The sequence below is a fragment of the Abramis brama genome, assembly GCF_963993115.1.
Source record: "Abramis brama genome assembly, chromosome: 24".
Classification (NCBI taxonomy): Eukaryota; Metazoa; Chordata; class Actinopteri; order Cypriniformes; family Leuciscidae; genus Abramis; species Abramis brama.
Genome location: NC_139986.1, coordinates 25,374,152 through 25,399,319, shown reverse-complemented (window position 1 = coordinate 25,399,319; position 25,168 = coordinate 25,374,152). Strand labels below are relative to the sequence as shown.

The following is a 25,168-nucleotide window of genomic DNA, read 5'->3' as shown; positions in this document are numbered from 1 at the left end:
CAGGCTTCATAAAGAGGAAAGTGTCCCCCAGAATTTTGTTTAATGTTTTTTTAGGTTTACAGTTGTGACCGAGTTGCTATACATTTACAAATTGTATCAATAGCTGTAAACTGATATACATCACCTGAATAAAGTCTAGCAGGGTATTCTGTTTTTCAGAATGAATAGTTCAGAGTCACAATATATTTACATCATGATCATAAATCAGACTATTAGTCAAAAGTGTGTCCAAAAATCACACACCCACTGCGTCTCTTTTGTTTACAATAATTACACCATGACGCACATGAATTTATACACTTGCGAGTTGACTTTAAAGGGACAGTTCAACTAAAAACTGAAAACTGGGTCATCATTCACCCTCAATTCTTTCCAATCTTGTATTATTTTTTATCTTCTACAAAACACAAAAGAAAATATTTAGAAGAATGTTAGGGTTCAGACATCAACTTCAAAATATCTTCTTTAGAAGAATGAAATGCATACAGGTTTTGGAATGACATGAGGGTGAACAAGTGATGACAGCATTTTTATTTTTGAGTGAAATATCACTTTAACTCATTTAAGCTGGGGGATAATTGCTAAAGTCAGTCCCTTAAACTACTCTTCCAGACCACAATGTACACTATGAGGGGTATGAGGAGGATGGGCAGCAGCGTGGTTACGAGCACGACTCCAGCCGGTGCGTCAGATAAATCCTCTTCATTGCTACAAAAACTGAAGTACTGCTGATGCATCCTGACGAACAGCTGCTCCACCACACGATTAGGGTAGTAGCATTTTAAAGCAGAGGATACGATCTCCATACACGCAGTTAACTCGTTGTAGCTTCTGGAAGTAGGAGAAAGAGATACAAAGTGAGTTGTGTGACAGAGTTTCTGTACAAAAACAAACAAACACACACACACGGGAATCCATCAAAAATGAATGGGGGGGATGCATTGGATTGATCAAACGTGACATATTTCAAATAATTGCTGTTCTTTTGAACTTTCTTTTCATCAAAGAATCCTGAAAAAATGTATCACGGGTTCCCCATAAATATGAAGCAGCACAACTATTTTCAACATTGATAATAATAAGAAATTTAGATCTTGAGCAGCAAATCAGCATATTAGAATGATTTGTGAAGGATCATGTGACACTGAAGACTGGAGTAATGATGCTGAAAATTCAGCTTTGATCTTAAATTGAAATACTATCTCACAATATTACTGTTTTTCTGTATTTTTGATTAAATGCATGCAGTTTCGGTGAGTATAAAAGTCTTTACTGACTGCACTACACAAAGTGCACAAAGTCTGCAGTACCGTTTTTTGCACTACAAAGTGCATTTGTCCATAAGTGGCACAAATCACTCAAATCACTCTGGTTCACAATAAAAACACACTCTTATCTATGTTTACGTATAGAAAACGGAAACGTCTCTCATTGTTTAATGGATCAGAAGGTCTCTCAGTCTCATAGTTAGCAATCAGGTTTCAAGATTAGCTCAACTCTTCCCCACACATCCTTCAATTGTTTCTCTGACCATTTCCTTTCTTTGTGTATATGCCATGTAGCTACGCATTTCACATTTCTCAGTAGCGCTTGTGCAGAAGATAAGCACTGTATAGAAACGTTAATTTTAGAATGTGTTGCACAGCAATCAAAAGCAATGCACAACGAGGCAGAATAAAAAGATTCAATGTGATGGTTTTCAAAGCAACATCAAAAATGCATATGAAAATTACAAAAGCATGACGGTAAACAGATCAAATCCTTGCTTAATAAATTAACAAAGCATCATCGAAGCAATGTTTCAGAATTGCAGCTCCTTTGGTTTTGAAATATCAGTTTATATAGAAATATGGTGTAGTTTGTCATTTTAAGTCACAGGTGAATAATCTCTGGCTTACCTTATCACCATCTCCATATTACACCAGTTCTCTTTTCCAAGTGCACTCATGTCGTAATTGAAAGTCACACAGCACAGTTTCTCGGTATAATTCATCAACTGCTCCTCATAACAGTGACTGTAGAGAAAGTCTTGAAGAGATTCATTTAATAGTGACACAAGCGATCATTAAAGTCTAATTGCTCACATACTCCCTAAAGTGTCACAAAACTCTCTTACCGTTGTCCTCGTACGTGACGTTGTATGTCTCTGAAAGAGTGAAAAATCTGATTATGAATGTGCTCGCGATGAGATGATGAAGGTGTAAATAATGCTGACATTACGTACCCTTGCTTAAAGATACATTTAGTTCTTTCTGTGTGTTTTCAGTTTGGACTCTGAGACTCTTCTCTGGAGAAAAAAGAACATTAAGGATCATTTTCTATTTCTATAATTGATGCATTTCAATATAGGGTGAATAATGGATAAAAGTGTTTAAGAGCTATATAAAAAATAAATAAAAAATACATTAGTGTTCAATTTTAACTGTAATTACAAATCCAGCTTTGTGAATTAAAATCTTTTTGACAGAAACTTTAATTTTAGATTAATTTAGTGCGCCAAGAGCCACACTGTTGAGTGCAATTTACATCTTATGGATTATGTCAATTTTATTTCATCCAAATTATAATCAGAAAGAAACAAGAAATATCTTATTGCTCAGATGTTCCCTTTTCATAGCTCATCAGACTTTATTAAATTATAATCTTTGTCTCATCCTAAAATGATTTAAATTAAATTAAAAAATGAGATATTTATGCACTAAGAGTATAGAGATATATAATGAACATATCAAAGAAATGTTTGAGTTCATATTGAGATATCTCACATGCGATTACAGATTTGAAACATTGAGACGTGAGATTTTTGAGAAGAGCAAGTGAGAAGCAGGAGATTTAAGCAAAGGTCTCTGTTTCTGTCTAGGAGAAATAACTGAGAAATGTAGTTGGTCCCTTACCTCCAGAAGCTGTTCTGTTATCTTGTGTCATTTGACCTGAGAATATAGAAATCAGCATTTTAATGATCATCCATTTTGCTACCAGACATTCGTTAACACTACAATTTCTTATGATAAATCTGTTCTTATGCAATCAGGTTGGTAGTTTGGTAGCTCAAATGTCAATGGTTAAAAGAAAGGCTTGTAATGTGGTTTCATGTCTCCTGGATAACATCTTGAATGTCCAAAAGCGATGGCATCACTGTCAGATGTTCATTCTGAGGTAAACTCATGGGTTATCTTAGATCTTAGACTGAAGATCTCCTACCACAGGTCATAGATGGATCCAGCAACAGCAAAAGTAGTCCAGAGATGTAAAACATAGTGCAAGACAAATAAAGAATGACAACTACAGAGTGAGTGAGCTGTTAAGTGAATCAATGGACGTGACTTTCCTGTGGCTGGAGCATTTAACAGGAGAAACAAAAGAGGGGAGGAACACAGGGAGACTGTGCTTGTGTGTGTGTGTGTGTGTGTGGCTAAAGGAAACACCCCACCCATTACAATCCTCTCGGAGTTCATGGATAGTTTGAGATGAGACATTTCTTAGGAGCTCCATTACTGGAAACAGGAGTGTTTGTGTGTGCATATAGTGGAGCCAGAGCAATTGCCTTCCTACCCTGACAAGAGTTTTCTCAGTGGACAGTGGAAATTATACTTAATTATAGGATTACATGATTCCTACCGCTAATTTCAAATGGCTTTTCAATATAACTTTCACGATGTAAGTATATGTTTTAGTATCAGATATGTTTCATTAGCATTCAATGCAAAACTTGGCCATTTGGTTTTTCTCTTAGAAAAAAGGGTTAAAAAAATAGAACCCAAGGGTTCTAGACTCAGATTTAAAGAACCCTTTATGGTAAAAAGGTTCTAAATAAGGAGAAAGATTTTGATTGTTTAAAAGCTTGGGGTTTTTTTGGTGATAAAAATATATTTACGATCTGCTTAACTGATGAAATTTGTATCAAAATTAAAAATAAAAATTAAAACAAACTCTATAAATTGATCCCCATGATGGAAACCACCATATATGAAGTGCCTGACTGAACCCTTTCTTCTAAGAGTGCGGTTATACATGTATTCTATATGATTGTTGATTATCGTTCGATTGGCTAAGCGTGTATGTGTCAGTGTGGTAAATGCACTCTATTTCCGACCTAGAATCGCCCCCATGTTGGCTAACATGTTATAAGTTTTGTACCGGGGTTTCAGAGACACATTTTGTTTCCGCTATGTTAAGACAAATGACTATAAATCAACTTTTATTATTTACTTTCCCTATTTTATAGCATTAGTAAATGATATCTTTTGCCTGTGAAAGCTTGTATTATAAAAGAAATAAACATCTCTTGAAGACCACTTCTTTTGATCTGTGAATTATTTATTGCACTAGAATTTAATTTTACCACAATTTCAGTGTAAGCGGCCTCTTGTGGTTTGGGAGTGTGACTCAAACTTTAGAGTTTTGCTGTTTTATATTTCCTTTCAGACTGACACCTTTCCCTAGTTTCTGTCTTTAAACTGTACAGTGCATTAATAGTGCTGGCAGTTATGCTGTAGCCACCGCTAGTTTCATTCTCTTGCTGACGGAAATAAAAATAAGTTATGTAATGAACAGTAATTGTTTTTTTATGTCTAACCAAATTCCCGTACATATATTCACACAGTATTCTGAGATAAATAAAGCTTTCCATCATAATGAAATCATCATTACAGTGACAGTAACAGAGAGTCAGAGTAATCCAACATTATCATCATGGTAATATAAATAAACACACTTCCCATAAACCTCTGTTTGTTAAGTGAATTATGAGAGAAAAAAACACATTTCGCATAATGCATGTATTTATAGATCTGAACAGCTGACAGATGCTAATTCTCATGATGAAATGCAATGCATGTATGGGACAAAATTTAGCTGAAGGCGAAGGACTAAGCCATTCCAGTGATGTGGAAAATATATTTTTGGTTAATATTTAGGGTGAATTCAGACAATTTTTCCTCGTCATCTTAAAGGAAAAAGTGTCCCAATCAACCTAAATTCACCCTACGTCTAGACAAATGAAAAAAATTGAAGAAATGAAGAAACAAAGTGTTGCTTTTATGCTTTAAACAGTAAAATGGACAGCTAATTTCATACATGATGTAATGCAATAAACTATAAATTCAAGAAGACGCAAGAACATTCAACACAGAATTTCATTTTCATTTTTTGTGTTTTTTTGCATCCGCTCAAGATGTGCCGTCAGGGGATCTCCAAACCCAGGAGTCTATATTTATGCGGCTGATTTGTGTGAGGTTGCATGTTTTTTGCGGAGAATCGTTATTCTGAACACACGGGAGACATGCAACAAGCTTGACATACTTTATCTACAAGGTCTTATATTGTCAACAAATCAAAAGAAGAGATTTAATGTATAATTTTTGTTCATATTAATCCAAATAAATAAAACAAGCCCACTCTAATGATGAATCTATTCAAAGAAAACTTTAAATAAATATTTTCAATAGATTTGTGTGGCTGATCATTACATCAAAAACAAGTATGGTGAGGTTTAAAAGTATGAAATTACACTAAAAGTTTTTAGATTTTAGATTTTCTTTTGTATTTAAACCTAGAAATAAACTGAAATAAATGTATTTATTTAAAAAATATATATAAACGTATGAGATAAAAAAAATACTAAAGAAATTCTCAAATTCATGTTTAATAAGAATAATATTTATAATATAATTTATTTATTAAAAAAATTAAGTTTAAATTAACTTTAGAGACTTCACTGCAAAAGCTCTGTCACAGACATCTAACTTTAATAAAGTTTTAAAAGTTCTGCTAAATACTCCAAACCATGTAGTGCTTTACATGTCAATAATAATATCTTAAAATCAATCCTAAAATGAATTGGGAACCAATGCAATGAAGCTAAAACTGGAGTAATATTATTACAAGACCTAGTTCGTGACAGTGGCATTTTGTCCTATTGAAGCAGTGATAAAATGTGTAGATTTAAAGTAGAAAACTTAAAATCTGCCTCGCCTTGGAAATATGTCATAACTGATAAGAACACGACTGAACCAACTTAATGTGATATTCAAAATTCAAATTGGTGTCAAAATAAACACCCAATTTTTTCACTGCCTGCTGAATATTGGGGAACACCTTATTATGATGCTCCATCTGACCGATTATCACAACTTTTTAAGATTAATCAGTATTTAATTGCAGAAAATGTCAAGCCATCAAGTTTTTATATCTGCTAAGCATGCTTGGAGGAAATCTAAGCTTGGAAGATCATTGGATATCTTAGCAGTGGAAATTATATTATGTTTCCGGATTACGGATCCAAGAGCTAACCTATAAATTGAAAACAAAAATGGTCCTAAGAGGGAGCCCTGCATAACCCCACAGTTGCTTTTTACTAATTTACTGTTAAACTGATAATATAATATGAGGAAAGTGTTTTACTTAATAAAATATAAAACAGAAGCATTTTCACTAGTGGTATCAGACTTTTGGACATCAGTTTATTTAGATCTTATAATACCTAAAAAGTCTTCACGACAAAACAATCAAATAACCATTAGCGTTACATATAAATTTAGTTGTTTATGTCTATTTTTGGTTTGTTTCTCAGTTGTTTAGATGGATAACTGTGCAGACTCCTGCCTCTATCATTGCTGTAAACTGTGATTTTTGACATGAAGCAAATAACACTGGTAAAGTGTCAAATGCAACAGGACTCATTTCTGCAGTAACTCACAGGAAATGGGCCATAGCTGGTATGGCAGTGTTGCCACTACTAAACATCTGTCACATCCTGTCACATATTACACAAAAAGCTGCCCTACACTGATCAATATCCTTTTTATGGGCACAGTTGTCTGAATGGCATCCAGGACTCTGCGCAAACAGTCCCATGTGTCCATGTCTAAATGCATCCAGCAGCCCGTCTCTGTGAGGAAATGCTCTGTCCATGGCCAAAAACAAGATAAAAATAAAAGAAAAAACTTAAAATGAAAAACACAGCATAAGTAAAAGTGCTGATCTGAAAACATAGTATCCTTCTAGGGTGTGAAATTAACAACCGCCACCAGCCAAATGTGGGCACGTTTTACGCAGTTGTAGGCAATTTTGCTTATTCGCGTATTTTGCTTATCTGGTGACCTGTAAGGTGTCTAAAACTAACAAATATGAAAGAAAAATGTTTGCATTTGAGTTGAATTAATCTATTAATGAGTTGAATTAATCTATGTTAATGTATTGAATGAACTTAAAATGTCAAGTTGCCATGCATTAAAATGAATTAAAATCGTTGCAACAATTATCTATTTAGATAATAGCTTTACGTTGTGTTGAGTTATATTAAAAATAATTGTCTTATACAGTTACACAGTCTTGTGCAGAGTTGTTGTTGTAATCTTATAGACTGATGACACAAACCCTCACGGGACATTCAATAAAACTATGTATTTCTGGAAAGAGGGTAAATTGGTCTGAACCACAAAATCATGTGTTTGGACACACACACAAAAAAAAAGCATTTATCCAACCTGCTGATGTGCTTGTTGGTTTGCATCACACATAATAATTAATATCAGAAAAATCATAATATAAAAGCTCCATAATATAAAAATCATAAAATAAAAAGCTCCATAATATAAAAGTTCCTAAAGGTCCCTTCAGAATAGCAAGTAAAACAAGTTAATCTTTTTTCTCCAGCAGAATTTACTTGATCTGAGTACAGATTTACATTCAGCAAGCACTGTCATTGCTGTTTTTTTTAACTTGTCCAGTTGCACCAAGTGAGCATACTTCCTGTGCCACTCGATAACGCACCTCGTGACGAAACAGCATTGAAGCGGTTGCACAAAATGCACAGTGTTTCATTTAATTTCACCCATACTGCTAGTGACTTGATCGCAATCACACACAACTTAGATTAAAATCACATAGGCCTAAAGCAAGAAATATATACAATATATAAAAAAAGGATTTTGCAATAAAAAAGCCTAATTCAAAAGTGTACGAGTGCTTTATAAATGATTATGTCGAAATGAAAGTTTAGTTTTTCATCTTTTGTGTGATGTTAGTATATTTTGTCGTTATCGAAACACTGACTCTAAAACCTAGTTAGCAGCCTTTCTGGTTACTGCCACCATAAGCAGCTTCAACAGCGCTCCTCACATTAAGGCTTTTCATAAAGTTTGATGCTAGCATATTGTACAAATTAAACTTCTCGGAGCAGTCATTTACATTGAAAACCTCATGCCACCAGTTTGCAGCCTAAATTAAATCCAATACCTGCCACAAGAAAAAACAAGGTCAAATGTAATGCATGTGTGTATGTGTGTGTGTTTCTAATGAGCTGTGCACGGTGCTTCAAGTAAACATTGTACCCATCAACGACCAAGCCAACCACAAACTACTGAAAACAAAACAGAGAAATGGGTGGGAAAGAGAGAGATAGGGTTGAGAGAGAAGATGTGCCATCTGAGAGTCATGTGAATTTCACTCTACTCTTCACTATTTACCCAGACTGAAAACTGAAAAATACACAAGCACGCACACGCACACGCACACACACACACACACACACACAAACTCAAAGGCACAAACAGGATAGGGATCATGTTCTGTCAACTGGTCATTATTGCAAATTAAGTGATTGATTAAATAGTAAAACATTCACTATTTGATACTGACCAATTGAATGAACATTAAGCTTATTATATATACTTACCACAAAAGTTAAGTATTTAGTATTTACCTAAAGTAAATAATTTCAAAAAAATTGAACTGAAATGAAATTTATTAGAATTTTCTCAAATAACCCATGGATTATGTTTCTGAATAGAATGCTTTACCTACTTTGTTCTGCAAAGATAATGCTTCTCGTTTACAAGTTTAAAAGGTTGTGGTGTTTTGTTGCTGCGCTCATACACTCTTGTAGAGTTGACCTCAGTTTCCACTGATTAAAACCTACAATGTAACCACAGTATACCCTACATGGTCTCTGAGCTTTGGGAAACCAGTATGACATTCTGCTGAACTCAAGACCAACCCAAGATCCAGACCAGTTAAACAAACATCTCTCATGCCAAACGTGCATAATGTCAGATGTCAAATACATGTCACTCACAATGAACTGCTACCAAACATCTGCTGGCAAATGTCAGTGAATTATATTTAATATGGAAAATAATGTTAAATATACATATATAATTTATTTATTTAATTATACACACACACACGCACACACACAGACACATAGGCCTATATTATATTATCTAAAGTAACATTAAATTAAAACAGAGGTGACACACAGCATTTTTGCTCTACTAAACGGAAATTCACTTCTTGTCTTTGCGAACCACGTACACTTGAAGTAGTGCCAAATAGTCATCACTAATCTGACGCGGTAACTGATGTAAACTTGCGGTAACATTCAAATCCGTTTAATCTACTTGGGAAGACAAATTCAGAGTCAGTCGGAAAAAAATCAAATGTAACAATTTATTATGTCAGGTAAATGTATCATGCCAATTTCATAATCAGTTCAAAGATAATAAATACAAAACGTCAAATGCTCTGGCATAAAGAGAGAAGATGCGAACCTGACATTATAAAATACATATATAAAATACACTCCGGATCACGGGCTGATTTGAGTTACAAATCGAGCTGAACCTTCTTCAGCATCTCCCTAAATACTCAGACCAAGGCAGAAACCTCTTTTCAAATGTAAACATGAGTTCACGGTGGGAACTTGCATTAATCACCGTCCCAGACTTACTAGCAGTTAACAAGATATCTCTAAACTCTCCACACCTTATTACCTTTTTGGTTTACTTCTGTGGGAATGCGATCTTTGTACCAGTCACACTGAGACATTTCAAATGATACCAAACATGTATAATACTGTGTGATAATTGTTCATATTAAACCATATAGATTTTTGGGTGAATTCAGGTAGGGATGGGTGAAGGGAATGATGTGTACATTGGGACGTGATCAACTCAAGTGTGATCGTGCCTCGAATGGGGATGGTAATGCAAGAGAGGTCAAATGTTAATTTCCTTTGTTTTCTCAGAGAGTAGCCCTCTCTTCCAGTTTCTCCAGTCTTACATTTTTCTGCTTATTACAGATTATTTGATGCAGCAAGTTCAGATTGCTGATAAGAAAAACTTTATAAAACGTCCCGAACGGAAGTCGACAGACACCAATGCAACGTGCAACATGCACAGCGATGGCATGAAATGACACAAGATGTGCATATATTAATGTGGATATCACCACTGTGCTTATTTAAGTTTTACAGATATTTTGGTTTTTGCATCAATCTTAGGGTGTTCTATCAAGAAATCAACAACCTTACTTAAACACGCCTCCTTCTGAGAAGTTTATCGCCTTTCTTTGTGCTTTGGATGTTTTGGTGTGATATTTGGGGCAATGCAAAGTCAGCAAAACAAAGAAGTGAAAGCCCAAATAGGCAGAGCAGCATCCTTCTCTCAGAGTGATACTTGCCCACCAAACAACAGAGACCTTCAGATACAAACCACTGAGGTCTGAATTACATAGAAGAGACTCATAACACAAGAGGTCCTGAAGATCTGCACTCAGAGGTGAGTCAAAGCAGGTTTGTCCTATTGAATTTGAAACTTGTCAAGTTAACAGATGTCCACGCACACTAAGCATTATGATAGATAGATAGATAGATAGATAGATAGATAGATAGATAGATAGATAGATAGATAGATAGATAGATAGATAGATAGATAGATAGATAGATAGATAGATAGATATTTCTTCACACTGATTCTGCATTATTATCTGTGATTTATGCTGAAATAAAAAAAATGTTTTGCAGACATATACTATTTCCATTTCAAATAAATATATTTTAATAATATTGGTCGTTAATAGTTTTATTCCTATTAACAATCATATTCATGTCTATGATTTTTTTTGACAGAACCTATGGTTTAGTATACTAACGCATTATGTACGTATGTGTATATATGTATTTATATATAGGCTATGTACAAATATAAATTAAAATGTATTTTCCTCCACATTTAGTAAAAAATATTTGACTTGAATGTAAATTATATCGATGCAGAAAGATTGATATACTGTTTTTATAATTACTGACTTAAATTAAAAAAAATGCTGCACCTAATAATAATTAAATAAACAATCATTGTTCACGTCTTAACTACAAATTGCAAAGAAATATTTTTTGTTACTGTATTTTTACCAGGTTTGCTCATTAAAGGGTTAATACTTTAATTACAGAGCACAAAATAGAACGATAAAATATTTTATGATAAATAAAAATGTATACACTGTTCATTAATTATGACAAAAACTATTACAAAAAAAAATTGTATTCAGAGATGAATGTGCATGTTTTTATATATTAAAACATACTTTTTCTGTCCCGTTCTTTTCATTGCTGCAACTGATAAAATGCTGACTTTTCACCATCATATGTGAAATAATAAAATATCTTGATATTTTGGTTCAGACTTGCAAGCGTTTAATAAAAATTGTAAATTATTAAAAATATATATTTAAATATGTACATTTATAATTCTCTCTGAAAATCACATTATTTAACTGCCACACAATTTTAGGAGTTAAGAAGTGTTGCTTGCAGCCCTTGCTTCTGTTTTTTATTTGCTCATTAAAATTGACCATTGTTCTTCATACATTTGTAGATCATGGTAACTCAGTAACCATGCATGGCTCTTCACTACCACAGTAAAACAACAACAACAACAACAACAACAAAAAACTGTAGGTTCTCTATAAACCTATTGTATGTGTTAGCAAAAACAGTAGCCCAAACATTTAGTATAAATATAAATGCAAAATAAATAAATGCAAAAAAAGAAGAAGAAAAACTGCCATAGCTTCTAAACAAAAACAGTGTAATTACATTGCATTGCTCCTCCAAGACATTTAATACATTTATAGGCCTACATGACTGTATTAATATAAATATAATTAATATATTTATAGAATGTGCTTAGCGGGCACCACGTTCATATTAAACCTGTTAAACTGAACTTACGAATCATTCAAACAAATTCAAAGCATCATAACTTTGCCACTATATCGGTTAATCAATATCCACACCTTCAAAAGCAAACTCAAGAGTAAAAAAGTGGTGCATTTTATTTAAAGCACTGTTTATGAAAACACCTTCCATGTATTATATCCATAATTGTTTTGATTTGGTAAATGTTTGATAGCTTACGGTTGTTTCTGAGGCGGAATAGCCATAGGCTTTAACATCTGATGCAGTCCTGAGTTTCTTCATCATCCTCATCATCCTCACAAGCAGAGAGCCACACACACAGCAACCTGTCTCTCCACAGAAACCTGTCTCTCCACAGAAACATCTCTCACTTCATTCTGCTCTTTTATCTTCACTTCTGCTCAAATAAAAACCCCGTTCCTCGTGATGGAGTTTTAAAGCGCGTTGGCACGCGATGCTGACTGAAAACACGAACGGGGTGGCAGATTCACGCCAACGACTGTCTGACTGTGACACGCGATGAGTAGTGGAATGAGTACAATTTCACTTTAGACGTTATTTAAAGATTTTTATCATAGATATTGCGTGCTCCCATTCACCACAAAAACACACCTGAAACTAAAGGTGACATTTAATCCCTGAAACATCTGTCTCCAGTGCGCGCGGGTAACTATAGCCCTACTGTTGTTACTGTGAGCCGCACGACTTTACGATCTTGTTTTTCTAGCATGGTTTTATGCAGTTCTAAAGAAAAAGTATTTTTGTCGTCGTCTTCTTTTTTTCCTTAAAAAAACCCCTAATGAATCTTATACAAATATATAAGACTCTATTAGATGTTCAATATATATATATTATTTGTTTAAATGTAGCCTACGTGTAAACAACCAGAATAAACATGAAGACATGGGTCATTCCAGAATTGCGGGTAGGGGAGACCGGGGACAGTTGCAACACTTTTTGCATTTCTCTCAGTTACAAAGAAACTATTTGGACTAGACCAGCCAAATTTGTATATATTAAACTTGCATCTGTCTTCTAATTACCCATACCATTTAAAGATGATTACATGTGACATATCCTTCACAGTATTTATTTGAATGGAAGAAGCCAGATGTTGCAACTGACCCCAACCCAGAGGAAAGTTGCAACACAACCATGGGACGGTTGCAACCTGTTAAAAATAGGGGAGACCAGGGACAGTTGCAACATGGTGATGGTTGCAACATGTCATTTTTCTCCAATCAGAAACAAGCTAGAATGATGACACTCATACTGAACATGCACAGTTAGACCCTCCCCCCACCAAGAAGACAGTAGACATATTCAACATCTGCTGCTGCATTTATTGAACAAAACTTGTTTTGGAGGTATGAAAGTACATTTTTTCATGAGATATATTTTTGTCATACTGTCCTGAAATTTTGTATGAGTTAATCAAAACTTACTTAGTTTGAATTATTGTTTGTCACACTTCTAAGTGACATGGTTAGCATGTGTCAAAGTCAGTGTGTCTAGCAGGCACATGATGTTCTGTCATGGCTGATAGGGTTGGGGACGGTTGCAACAAGTTATAAATTGCATGTTTAATAAAAGTTTGTTGCATTGCAAATTGTTCAATTCTTCCTGTCTGACACTGAAATATGGAGAGATTGAATAGCATCTGTAATACCCGCACACTGAATCTATGTAGGCCTATGTTCTACACATGAACAAACAAAACTCAATAACTGTTATTTGATAAATATGACTAAATAAATAAATAATAGGCTACAATAATATTATTGAAATAAATAATACTATAATATTATAGTAGGCCTAAAACAGTTAATATTTTCAGAATTCTATGCTCATTGAGACAAAAAGCTTAAGTTAATTAGTGAAATTTAAGGTATTTTTAATCATGTTGCAACCGTCCCTGGGTTGTGTTGCAACTGTCCCGTGTTGGGGTCAGTTGCAACATCTGACTTCTTCCATTCAAATAAATACTGTGAACGATATGTCATATATAATCATCTTTAAATGGTATGGGTAATTAGCAGAAAGATGCAAGTTTAATATATACAAATTTGGCTGGTCTAGTCCAAATAGTCTCTGAGTAATTGAGAGAAATGCAAAAAGTGTTGCAACTGTCCCCGGTCTCCCCTACCTTAAATTTCACTAATTAACTTAAGCTTTTTGTCTCAATGAGCATAGAATTCTGAAAATATTAACTGTTTTAGGCCTACTATAATATTATAGTATTATTTATTTATACAATAATATTATTGTAGCCTATTATTTATTTATTTAGTCATATTTATCAAATAACAGTTATTGAGTTTTGTTTGTTCATGTGTAGAACAGGCCTACATAGATTCAGTGTGCGGGTATTACAGATGCTATTCAATCTCTCCATATTTCAGTGTCAGACAGAAAGAATTAAATAAAATTTGCAATGCAACAAACTTTTATTAAACATGCAATTTATAACTTGTTGCAACCGTGCATGAATTGACGGAACCATCAGCCATGACAGAACATCATACGCCTGCTAAACACACTGACTTTGACACATGCTACCATGTCACTTAGAAGTAAACAAAACAATAATTCAAACTAAGTAAGTTTTGATTAATTAATACAAAATGTCAGGACAGTATGACAAAAATAGGCCTACATCTCATGAAAAAAATTACTTTCATACCTCCAAAACAAGTTTTGTTCAGTATGTGCAGTATGGCCCTGTCCCAAATGGCCAAATGGTCTTCCTCTGAGTCCGCACTTTCGTGACATAATGCCGCTTTGACTGTCGGGTAGAAGTCTGCTGCGGAGCCCGCGGCAAAAGTGCGCATCAAGGGCGCAAATCGACCACATGGGGGCGCTCGCAAGCACCCTTCTGAGATCGACAAATGACAAATGGGACACACTGCGGTCTCACGGACTTAACGGACACGGCACGCGCACGCGGCAGCCATTGTAAGTCCACAAGACCGAAAGTGCACATGAAGTGTGCCATTTGGGACAGGGCCTACGAGTGTCATCACTCTAGCTTGTTTCTGATTGGAGAAAAATGACATGTTGCAACCATCCCCTGTTGCAACTGTCCCCAGACTCCCCTACATTTCAAGAAGAGAAAGAAATCAAAAAATAGGATTTCTTTTTTTTCTGTTAAACTTTTTTATTTTCATAGAATCAGAATTCAACATTTTCAACACTCAAAAAAATAACTCTTTGAATGAACATAAAAAAATCATGGAAATGATTTCCACATGATTAACTTGCTTTATTTCAGCATTATGCAATTCTGTTATTCCAATTTAATGTACTTACGTTGGGTCAACTTAATTTATTAAGGTTGATTCAACTTATTTACTATGGTTGGACACAGCTTAATTTAATAGTGTCAGCCCAACTAATTTACTTAATTTGCATTCAACTTATGCGTTTGTTATTTTCATTCACCCATTCATATTTTATTTATTTTAGTAACACATAATTAAACGAATAGACTATAGCTAGCTATTTGCTAGCAGTAGCACATATTAGCATCTTAAATGCTAAGATTTACATGCTCCTTCAACCAAAGCAGTTAAAAGTAACCAAATCAGTCCACAGCCAAACAAAATGTTCCACACTTCTCCACAATGGTAACCCACTGTATTTTAAATGGTTCTAATAATTCCAACGTAATTGAACATTAAACACAATTACACACTATCAAGTCTTCCCCTTTTCTCATTTTCTCAAAAAACATAAAATAACACTTAATTTTAACATTTATTCTCTCTTAATTCAACCATATGCAAAGCATGCTGGGAACTAACAAGCACTGCCCAGTTTCAGTTAATGCAACACAAATCATTCATTTAATCCAACACAAACGGATTAAGTAAACTTAAATTTTACATATTAAGCAGATTGAACACAATCAAATTAAGTTAGGGCAAAATGGCAGTTGGCGTCGCACTATACTGCCACCCTCTGGATGTAAGAATTTTTTTACTTAACATAAATGGTTTGTGTTTAGACAACACGTTAGGATTTTGTACTGTTAAGTTGAGACATGGACCTTAATAGAAAAAAACATTTCAAGTCAACAAACACAATTATTATAAGTAAACTAAATATAAATATATTATGTAAAGTGTACAACCTTCCTAGTTCATTTTTTTTGAGTGAATATTTGCTGATCTTAAACTTGTAAGATTTAAAATATTAATACTGAACATCAATGTACTAACAGAAAAATCTGTCAGCTCTGTTATAGACAAATTGGGTCAAATATATACAGTTAACAAATGTAACAATTTTAAAACCTTTCATCCCTACACTCTAAAAAGAGATGTGTTAAAAAACAACACACAAGATGTGTTGATGGCATTTTGACACATGTTGTGTATATTTTTAACACACAATGGGTCTCATTCATGAAACACGAGCAGAACGAATTTTTGTGTAAATCGTGTGTAAAGTGGTTCTGGCGTAAATTTCGGATTCATTAAAATGTTCGTATTTCCCAAATGTTAGTTGGTACGAAAGAAATCTACACCTGGTCCCAGCCACGCGTAAATAGTGCGTTTAACATCCGAACGTTTTGCTCATTAATAAGGCTGCATTTTAATTCACCGTAATCGGGTAGCTACATATTTACACAGCATTTTGAAAAAAATATTATATGGTAATTACATACGGTTTTTCTTTTTACTTTTATTACGAGAGCCAGTAATAGCATCTGCAAACGGAACACAAGTCCGCAAGTATTTTTTTTATTTTATTTTTATTTATTTATTATATTCAAGCTGTTTATTCTTTTTTTTTTTTTTTTTTTTTTTTTACAAGTCCGCAAGTCACAGATTAACAGATGAAACTCCATTAACTGCATCTGTAATATGCTGCCAAGCATTTTTACCTAAAGCATTTAGGTATTACCTAAAAAATCCTTTTTTTTAGGACCTGATACGCCGTATATGCTTGAAAATAAAATATGGCGTTTTGAATGAACTTCTGATAATAAAACTTCAATTTCTGCATCTGAGAAATTTCTCTTCTTCATTCGCTATTGAGAAGACATGTTGAAATCCTTCGTTTCGTGTCATAATATGATGCCCATATATAGTTGTCAGTCGGTTTTAATGGGCGGGATTTATGGTAATTAAGAATGAGCGTGCACGCGCGTCCCATTTACGACTGATTGGAATTCATTAACACACACACACATTTCACTATCAAATCTGACGTTTACGAAGTATTTGTGAATCAGGAGAAGAATTTTCGGGAATGTCTCTTTACGCGCAAATCACTCACATATTTACTCGTATATTTACGAATGTTTCATGAATGAGACCCAATGTGTGTTAAAATGTAACTCTGGATAGAATAGCACTGGGTGGAGGAGAGTTTGTTTTTATGAAAAAAAAATTATAGGTATATTTTATATGGTATCCCATAAAATGCTCTAAAATAAATAAAGCAATATATGCAAATAAATAAATTAAATCTTAATTCATGAAAACTTAAAGGGTGTTTTTTTTTTCAGCCAATCACACCATGCCTCTTTTTCAATGTCTTTTTCAAATGCTGCTTTCACTTGTTATTAATAACCAGATTAACGTTATTTCTGTCAGACTCTACAGAAGCTCTTATTGAGAATTAACAGGTTTTGGTGTTGACGATTCATTGAATGTTTCATTTAAAGTCACCAGAATCGTGATTAGTGTCAGCTTTATTTGAGCTCTTGACCCTTGACTCTTTAACATTAGTTTTCTCTGATTGCTGTAAATGTGTATTTAATCTGTGCATTTGAAACAGCAGAAAAAATCATGAGAAAAATATGCTCAGATGATAATATTATCATCATGAACATGTAAGATTGTTCAGCAGAAGCTCAGAAAAAGTTTAATATTTCAAAGATGAGTGTAATACATAAAAGATTAGCATAATGCAATTAGCTTAAAATTAATTTTTAAATACACAGTTCGTACAGAATCTTACAGTCTAAGGTATCAAACAGATATCAAGAATCAGCGTATGAATCTCAACAATGGTGACAAACTAAATGCTTCATGCCGCAATGCATGCTGGGTGCCACCATAGTGCAAATCTCATCCATGACTCCCAGCATGCATTGCTGCATGAAGCTTTTTGTTTGTCACCATTGTTGAGATTCATGCGCTGATTCTTGAGGTCTGTGTTTGACTAATTTCTGCTGCAGATTAAAATTTTCAGAAAACATTTATTTTATTATTCTGCTCTGCTGGACAGCATGATGTAGTGTCACAAGATCATTATAACTAACAGCACATAAATAAAATAAATGTGCACCATCCATATACTCATAAACTTGATCAGATCAGCACTTGCTGATTACAACATCATCAAGAAACATCTGATCATCTTTTCACTCGCCATAACAAATGTATTTTATTAAAATACAGTTAAAGCAGCCAGAGAAATACTAAAAGAAGAGTAAAGGGTCAAGAGCTCAAATAAAGGAGCCATTAATCACGATTCTGGTGACTTCAGATAACACATTCAATGAAACATCAACATCTAAACCTCTGTTAATTCTCAATAAGAGCTTGTCTATGTAGATTCATAATGTCTAAAACATCCAGCTAATAAAATGTTCAAACAAACTCTTTATTAAATGTCACTGGACTCCATAAACACAAGTTAACAATATGTTTCAGTGTTCATCCAAACACTCAGTTGTAAAAACACAGGAAGTAACTCTGGCAAATACACACCGACTAGTCACATGTGACGCATATCTGACACAAGTTGTGTAACTATAACACATTAGTGTGTAAAAGGCTTCAACACACTTCTGTGTAAGAGGAATAACACATTAGTTGTGTTAAAGGTAATACAAAATGTGTAGTCCTTATAAACACAGAGATGTGTTAAGAATCGACACAGGTTGTGTGTTAAATTTGACACAACATGTGTTGTCCCTGAGCACACACACTACATGTGTTAAAATCTACACAACATGTGTTGTCCCTGAGCACACACACTACATGTGTTAAAATCTACACAACATGTGTTGTCCCTGAGCACACACTACATGTGTTAAAATCTACACAACATGTGTTGTCCCTGAGCACACACACTACATGTGTTAAAATCAACACGTGTTAAAATCTACACAACATGTGTTGTCCTTGAGCACACACACTACATGTGTTAAAATCTACACAACATGTGTTAAAATCTACACAACATGTGTCGTCCCTGAGCACACACACTACATGTGTTAAAACTGACACAACATGTGTTGTCCCTGAGCACACACACCACATGTGTTAAAATCTACACAACATGTGTAATTTTTAACATCTCTTTTTACAGGTTGTGTTGTTTTCAACTCATCATTTTGAGTGCCGACACTCACCATCACTGTGAATGGTATGCAGTGTTTGCTATGTTCTCAAACTAACAGGCCAGTGGAAATACAAGTTATTTATATACAATATTTTGTCAGTTGCTACATTTTAATTATATTCAAAGTGCAAACTCAGTTAACTGTTATCTCTTCATGAACTTTTGTCAAAAGCAGCATTATCAGTTAGGGGTTGACGCGGGAATAACTGAATAATGTCCAGTACAGTGAGTCTGTCCAGTCATTGAGCTTGAAACATTGTCTTGTACTTTGTGTGCACATGCATTCTGTCCTCGACTATTGATTAAACGGTTAATATTTTTGCATCTGGCCCTTTCGCTTTATTTTTTAAAATGACACAATTTGTGTGTTAAAATGACTTACACATTTATTGTGTTAAATTTGACACAACATGTGTTGTCCCTGAGCACACTCACTACATGTGTTAAAACTGACACAACATGTGTCATTTTTAACACATCTCTGTGTAAGAGAACTTTTGTCTTTTCATCCATTAATGCAACTTTAAGCATAATAATAAGATAGAGACCTTTTGTTTTGGAGTAAAAATATCAACACATTTAACTGAAAAGTTGCCAAGATTGTGTGCATTTTCTCTAAGCATGGCTTTAAAAATGAATGAAATCTTTTAAAACTCCATGTAGTAAGAATACTAGTTATGCTAATAAGATTCTGATAAATTTGTTAACAATAAAACACATGATGATATTTTTTTTAAGTAAAACCTTAAACAAACAGAGTTGACATTAATCATAACAGAGTTGACATTAAAAACAGAGTTGACCACCCATAGTTAAAAGATCAAAAACAACAACATTTTCTGCCAGTGTAATAAGGTCCACTGAGTCTAGTTGCAATGAGAACAGTGCAGCTTTACTCAAATAAATATGAACAAAATAAACAAACTTGACACTCCCCAACAGCAGTTCGAGGGAGCAAAGCTAGACTAAATATAATGGGTGACATGGAGGCTATTTATACACAAAAGGCTTGTTCGACTTGAACCGGCGCTGAACAGACCGATCGGTTTATGACATCAAAGTACCGCGAGAGTGATTGAAAAGCATAAGAGCCGTCTGCTCTCTAATCTCTCTCGCGGTACTTTGATGTCATTCACCGATCGGTCTGTGCAGCGCCGGTTCAAGTCGAGCAAGCCTAAAGACTAATGACTAACAAGAAACACCTGTGAACAATCAGGCAATGAACCAATGAGAAAACAACTGAACAAACAAGAACCAATGAGAATATAACATGAACCAAAGGAAGCACATGACAAGATCTCATGACGGGATAACAAGACAAACAGGAACCATGACTATGACTAAACTTCAAAATAAAAGAAAAACCAAACCAAACCTTTTCTGCATTTTTGCTTTTCCTCTTGTAATGGTTTGTTTTTTTCCTGCAGTCAAGCGACTGACGTCGTCTCTCAAAAATAATTCCTGTACCTTCTTTTGGAGCTTGCTTTGTGTTGATCGATATTTTCTTCTTTGAAAAATCAGTTCACTTTGGTTCCCGAACCGCTTTCTTGAAAAACCAAGTGAGGTCTGTGTTGTCTTCAGTAGTTTGTAATTTTTTATAATCTTTCCTGACACAATTCGTGATATAATCTGACGCACTCTTCTTTTTTAGTGTCTTGGTACTTTTGTCTGATATTATCTATCAGTGCATTATGAAACAAGAGATTGAAACAAGTTGTTTTAACCTCAGCAGAGACTTTGTTTTCCTATTTGCTTCCACGTTTTTGAACGAGGGGATTCAGACACACGTCAGTCTCTGAAGGCATTTCTGGTATTTTCGGACAGAGGTTGTTTTCTTTTTCAGCAAAATCTTTAAATTTTAAATTTCTCTGTATAATTTGGAGTTCTGACGTTTTAATTGTCTTCGTCCTGACCTTCTTTGTCTGAAAATATAAAAACAAATTTAAATTTAAATTGAATTTTAAGTAGTCTATATTCATATTTTTCTTGCATAGAAAAAAAATCTTTATTTAGTATTTAAATGTGCATTATGCCCTAACCCCTATCTGCACCATTAATTAAAATGTGTATAAAAAAAAACTTACGCAAATTGATTATACCATTAAGACACAATACTTTGAAAGTTATTTGTTAACAATCCTAACAAAGAACTTAACTTTCCTCGATCTACCCATGTCTTACCATACATAACGTTATATAATTATAGACTCTTGGACCTAATGTTACCTGGATATCCGTGGTTCAGGGTCTGGTTCAGGACTTTGTGGTGGTGTCATCTCTCCAAGTCTCTGCTTTTCTGCTCTGCACCTCTTTCCAATACCTGCGTTTGTACATTTTCTCCCTTTCACCCAGATCGACCACTCTGCTTGTCTGCCCTGCATTTTTCCTTTTGTGCCATCTATTTCTATCTTTTTGCACGTTTTCTGCCTTCCTTACAGGGTCGAAATCTCGCCGTGCCCTGTATTGCCGTTGCCTTTCTTCTGCTGACAGTTTCATCTGCCTATTATTACATTTCCTTAACCTGGAATGATATATAACAAATGTATCATTTACAGTAAATTGACCTAGAATCCATAATAAATGTAAAATAATGCAAAATGCTTAAATGAGATTGGGTACATTTGACTCTAATCATTGTCAACTCTGTTAGGGTTAAACGTTTTAAACCACTAACAGAGTTGACAGTAACAGAGTTGACATTTTCCACCATTTTGTGCTTTAGCTCAAAATGCTAACATCAAACCAGATACCACATGGCATGTCTAAAAACAGAATTGTATGGGGGGGTTTTCACCATATTATCATTTTTTAAAAAGTGAATGAGAGATTCACTGCAATATCACAATAACAGATTTGACAAATAATTCATATACTATTGATGTATCCTAAACATTTTGTACAAATTAATGAGAGAAGAAAAATGACATACCTCACTGCTTTCCAGAGTTTCCTGCCAGAGGAAGTGACATCACTTGGTGCAAGTCACGTGCTTTTTCTACAAATGCTTTGGAGTTTTTTTTGTTGTTTTTTTTTTACATAGGTAACAGAGTTGACCAGAACGTAGGGACATACACAAAATCTATTTTTTTATTAATTAAATGACAAATAATACAGAAAATATATATTCTATGCATTTGTTTATATAACTTAATAGAGTAAACACATAAAATATTTTAAAATTAGACTTAATTATTTAGTGATATATATATATATATATATATAAATATATATATATATATATATATATATATATATATATATAATATATATCACTATAAATGTTACTCAAACACACACACACACACACACATATGCATACATATATATATATATATATGTATATGTGTGTGTGTGTGTGTGTGTGTGTGTGTGTGTGTGTGTGTGTGTGTTTGAGTAACATAGGCTTTAATGGCCCATTTAGTAAGAATAATGAGCTCACAGTCAAGTGTAATAAACAGTGTGATAAAATGACGACTAAGAGATACAAATACACATTCCTTAAAAGCCTGATGGATCATATTTGATACTCACATTTTTTTAATTATTATTACAGATCATGGAATAATGGATAATCAAGTAGGCTAAATCTAAATTGTTTTGTCCATTAAATGTTCATCTTGAAATATTACCAACAATATAAAAGTTATTCCTACTTTTCAGTGGCATAGGTTTGATTTTGAAATTGGTGGGGACGGGGACATCAATATAAATATATTTTAAGTTTTGATCGAAATTATTGCTAAGGATATATCAGTGTCACTGGATATTGGTAGGGACACGTCCCTAGCGTCCCTACTAAATTCTACGCCCCTGCTACTTTTACTTTATAAACAAGCAAAAATGTAGACATATTTGAAATTACACTAAAATGCCTTATACTTCCTAAAAAGTATGAACTACCAATGAGAGCGCACAAGGCACGAAGTGTTTCTTTTATAAAACGTTACGTTGATCATTCAGAGGCGTTAGAAATTCATGTAAATAGGCTTTATATGGTTCACCTTCCACACAATAAGCACACCTGATGAACGGTTTCCGCTTCTCTCCCATGTTTTTACAGGTATGGCGAGCTCTGATTCAACTACAGAAGATTTCATGTCATATGCAGGCCTAACTATCGACTATGGGTTTTACAACTACACTGAATTTGAAAACGAAGTTGGCTTGACCGATGACAACTCCACTGACGTTGCAGAGCTTTGTGAAGCCAGCAGAGAGCAGGAGCTGACCATCACTGCTGTCCAGACCACCATCTTCATCATCGTCTTCATCTTAGGTGTAATTGGAAACGGGCTGGTCATTGCAACCTTCGCCCTGTACCGCCGTCTACGTCTACGCTGCATGACCGACGTCTTCCTCTTCTTCCTGGCTCTGTCTGACATGCTGCTTCTGCTGACTCTTCCGTTACAGACGGGAGAGACGCTGATCGGCAGCTGGGAGTTCGGAGAGGCCATGTGCAAGCTAAACCGTGGCATGTACGCCATCAACACCTACTGCGGTCTGCTGTTGTTAGCGTGTATTAGCGTTGATCGCTATTTAGTGGTGGTTCGCACCAAAGCCGTGCGTAAGATGAGTTCCGGCACGCTGTTTTACAGCACACTGTCTGCGTTAGGCGTCACAGTAACCTCAGTCTTCCTGAGCCTGCCAGACCTGCGCTTCAGCTCCATAGACACTAACATGGGTTCAAACTTGTGCGATATGAAAGTTTGGGGCGATGAAGTGAGTAAATGGAAGCTGTGGGCCCAGATAGCGAAGATCGCAGGATTCTGCATCCCTTGCGTGGCGATGGTGGTGTGTTACGGTGCGATCGGACGCGTGCTGATCCGTGCCGGTGGGAAATGCTGGCGTAGACAGAGGACCCTGCGTTTGATGGCATTGCTGGTGGTTCTTTTCCTGGTTTTCCAGCTACCGTACACTGTGGTGCTGCTGTTTAAAGTATTCACACCCACACCGAAACTCTGCGACGAGTGGACCAGGTTCCACCTGCAGGAAAACGTGACACGCAATCTGGCCTACGTGAGGTGCTGCCTGAACCCTTTGCTGTATGCGCTGGTTGGCGTCCGATTCCGAAACGACATCATCAGGCTGTTGAAGCATGCCGGGTGTGTGTGCGCGTGTGTGTCCCATGTAACACTTCATCATGACAACGGAAGCTCTGTAACACCGTCCTCTCCGGCTGCAACCTTGCTTTCACCCGTCTCCTCTACTTACCCATCCGTGAAGAAAACACCTGCCCCGGACACACCTGCCGCAAACAACGCCCAAACGTTCACTTTTCCCACAACTATATCTGGGAAAGGGACTTCGGTCATGAGCTGGTGTCATCAATTGACTTAGATATCAGACAATCTGAAATAAAACCATAATGAGATGCAATGTGCATGTGCACAAAAAAAATCTTTCACAGCTAAAAATATATCTAAAATCTTACTGAGGCTCATGATGTATGCTTTTTGATGTATTTTTCTCTATTTTAAGGTTTCTATGTTAGACTAAGAATGTTAGGTTTCAATACCAACTTATAAATTTCAGCCATTTTTCTTTTCATTTCATTTCATTTTCCTCTTAGACTTCCAACAACAGCACTGTGTCTCTGAAACTTCACCATCCAAAGACACGTCAGCAAACACAGACAGATTAAATGATTCACAGCAGAGCATTTCTTTTGGGTAAAAAAAAGGCTTTTTCATTCTATCAAGTGAGGACATTATGACATTATGTAATCCAAAAAACAATTGCTGTAAATAAATTGTGCACACATTTTTTAACCATTAAAATAAATCCTTTTGTTGTACATGTGTTATTCTCTACTATTTCAATCTCATT

General features: G+C 34.9%; 2 protein-coding genes across 3 annotated transcripts; one reads left to right on the top strand and one right to left on the bottom strand.

Moving 5' to 3' along the window:
* Positions 1–5: 5 nt before the first annotated feature.
* Positions 6–12,337, bottom strand: LOC311075144 (receptor activity-modifying protein 1). Of its 2 annotated transcripts, none has more exons than XM_084102324.1 (6): positions 12,200–12,337; positions 2,895–2,930; positions 2,225–2,287; positions 2,117–2,146; positions 1,899–2,028; positions 6–831 (listed from the first exon to the last, which is right to left on the bottom strand). In XM_084102324.1, the coding sequence occupies exons 2-6, from the start codon at positions 2,923–2,925 to the stop codon at positions 588–590; spliced, it is 498 nt and encodes a 165-aa protein (XP_083958450.1). In that variant the 5' UTR covers positions 2,926–2,930; positions 12,200–12,337; the 3' UTR covers positions 6–587. The 2 variants fall into 2 exon arrangements, with proteins under 2 accessions (XP_083958450.1, XP_083958449.1); XM_084102323.1 differs by lacking the exon at positions 12,200–12,337 and adding an exon at positions 3,202–3,342.
* On the top strand, positions 10,421–25,136 carry ccr10 (chemokine (C-C motif) receptor 10). Its single transcript, XM_084102303.1, has 2 exons — positions 10,421–10,559; positions 23,403–25,136. The coding sequence occupies exon 2, from the start codon at positions 23,405–23,407 to the stop codon at positions 24,677–24,679; it is 1,275 nt and encodes a 424-aa protein (XP_083958429.1). The 5' UTR covers positions 10,421–10,559; positions 23,403–23,404; the 3' UTR covers positions 24,680–25,136.
* The last annotated feature ends 32 nt before the right edge of the window (positions 25,137–25,168 follow it).